We start from the raw sequence: 1,768 nt of genomic DNA, 5'->3' as shown, positions 1-1,768 counted from the left end.
ATTCATAATCAACAGCGTGAGACGAAATCTTTTAACCTTATGGTACCAAAATATTTACCTAGAAATCAAGGAAATCCATTAGCAATGAGAGTAAATGTTAAATTTGATGCAGTTAATGATATGGTTAACTACAAAAATCTCAGGAAATCATAATATTACAAATAAGGAACAACATACCAAGAGTCGATTAAATATATCAATATTTAATTTTAAAAAATTGTAATGGTTTTGATAACCTCACCGTCAGTATCAAATTTCTAGAATATGTATATTACATGATTGAATCAATATTTTAAATTATTATTATTATTATTATTATTATTTGATTTATTAATGTTTAATGGTTTTAGGAAACAAATTTTTATTTTCTACATTTTATTAAAATCGTTATATATATATATGTGAAATTTAACATATTCGTTTTCTTTTAATTAATTGTCATATTGACCATTACTAGGGATGGCAACGGTTATGATCATAACCATTTAACCGACCATTTAGCCACCATTTAGCTGACCGTTTTAACATTAGACTGACCATTTTTAACCATTTAACCGACCATTTAACCAATTATTTAAGTAAAATGGTATAACAGTAGTATAGAAATGCCAATTCTGACTCACCTACTTATCTCATAATCTAAACCGTTTATTAATATTTTCACCTACTTATATGCTACATATTTTATAACCTAAATCACCTTTTTTATATTTTTACCTACTTATATCCTACTTATCTCATAATCTAATTCACTTATATCCTACTTATTTCATAATCTAAATCGTTTATTAATATTTTCACCTACTTACCCCCAACCGAACAAGAAATAGGATTTCAAAGCCAACGGAGCCAAAAAAGGTAAGGAAATATTAACCCATTCAGGAAACCAGCCATGGAGTCAATAGAGCGGAATAGCAAGGCAAGCAATTTCCCTTATACCGAGAAAAAATGTAATTGAATAAAAGATAGGTACCAAGTAACTATACAGATAAATAGTACATAACATGGTATATACCGCAGAAAAGTTAGCAACAATCTTCGGCTGCACAGTCTCCGATCTTATGGCTATCAATAGGGAGATCCTAAAAAGCCAACAAAACCCGTACGCAGTATCAGTAATCCCTGAACTTGTGGGCCATATCCTGGAATACATTCCAAGTAGAAATTTCGGGACACATCTTCTAGAAGTCAGCCCAATCTGGAGAGCTGAAGCTAAACGAGTACTCTGGAAGCGGCATAAAAAAGCTGAGGAAGCATACGACAGGGCAGTAGAAAAGAAGGAAAAAGCAAATGATGCTCTTGGCCAATCATTGGAGGAGGAGGGTATCCTCCATGAACTTGAATGGGAGGCATATCAAAAGGCTTGTAAAGAGAGAACAAATGCCGCAGTAGAGCATATTATAGTAAAAGAAGCTATTCGCCGTTGTAACTTACAACTATAAGTTACTTAAGGATAGAGAATACATCGGGACGAGGATGTGTTCGGTGACTCGGATGACGATGACTCAGATGGTGAGGAATAGTTTAGGAAGACAGTACTAATCTGTCTTCCTCTTTTTTTACCCTCATAGGGTAGGCAGACAATTAATTTTATTTTCAGAAAAAATCTAATTGAATAAAAGAGGAGTATAAAAAGTTTACAAGATGTCAACACATCAAGCAAGAAGTGCCCAACACAGACAAGTCATCCGATCAGTTTTAGCTGAACTCAAGCAGGTACCTGTCAAGTCCATCCCATATCCCCGCTCAAATGCAAAATTGCAGGAAT

At 33.5% G+C, this 1,768-nt stretch overlaps 1 protein-coding gene across 1 annotated transcript; it reads left to right on the top strand.

Annotated features, from left to right (window-relative positions):
* Window positions 1–1,061: 1,061 nt before the first annotated feature.
* OCT59_004552 (uncharacterized protein) lies at window positions 1,062–1,442 on the top strand (the record flags this gene model as incomplete). The annotated part of the gene is made up of 1 exon (XM_066148360.1): window positions 1,062–1,442. The coding sequence occupies one exon, from the start codon at window positions 1,062–1,064 to the stop codon at window positions 1,440–1,442; it is 381 nt and encodes a 126-aa protein (XP_065996966.1).
* Window positions 1,443–1,768: the final 326 nt, after the last annotated feature.

The sequence above is a fragment of the Rhizophagus irregularis genome, chromosome 12 (genome assembly GCF_026210795.1).
Source record: "Rhizophagus irregularis chromosome 12, complete sequence".
NCBI lineage: Eukaryota > Fungi > Glomeromycota > Glomeromycetes > Glomerales > Glomeraceae > Rhizophagus > Rhizophagus irregularis.
This window is presented reverse-complemented; position numbering and strand designations above follow the sequence as displayed.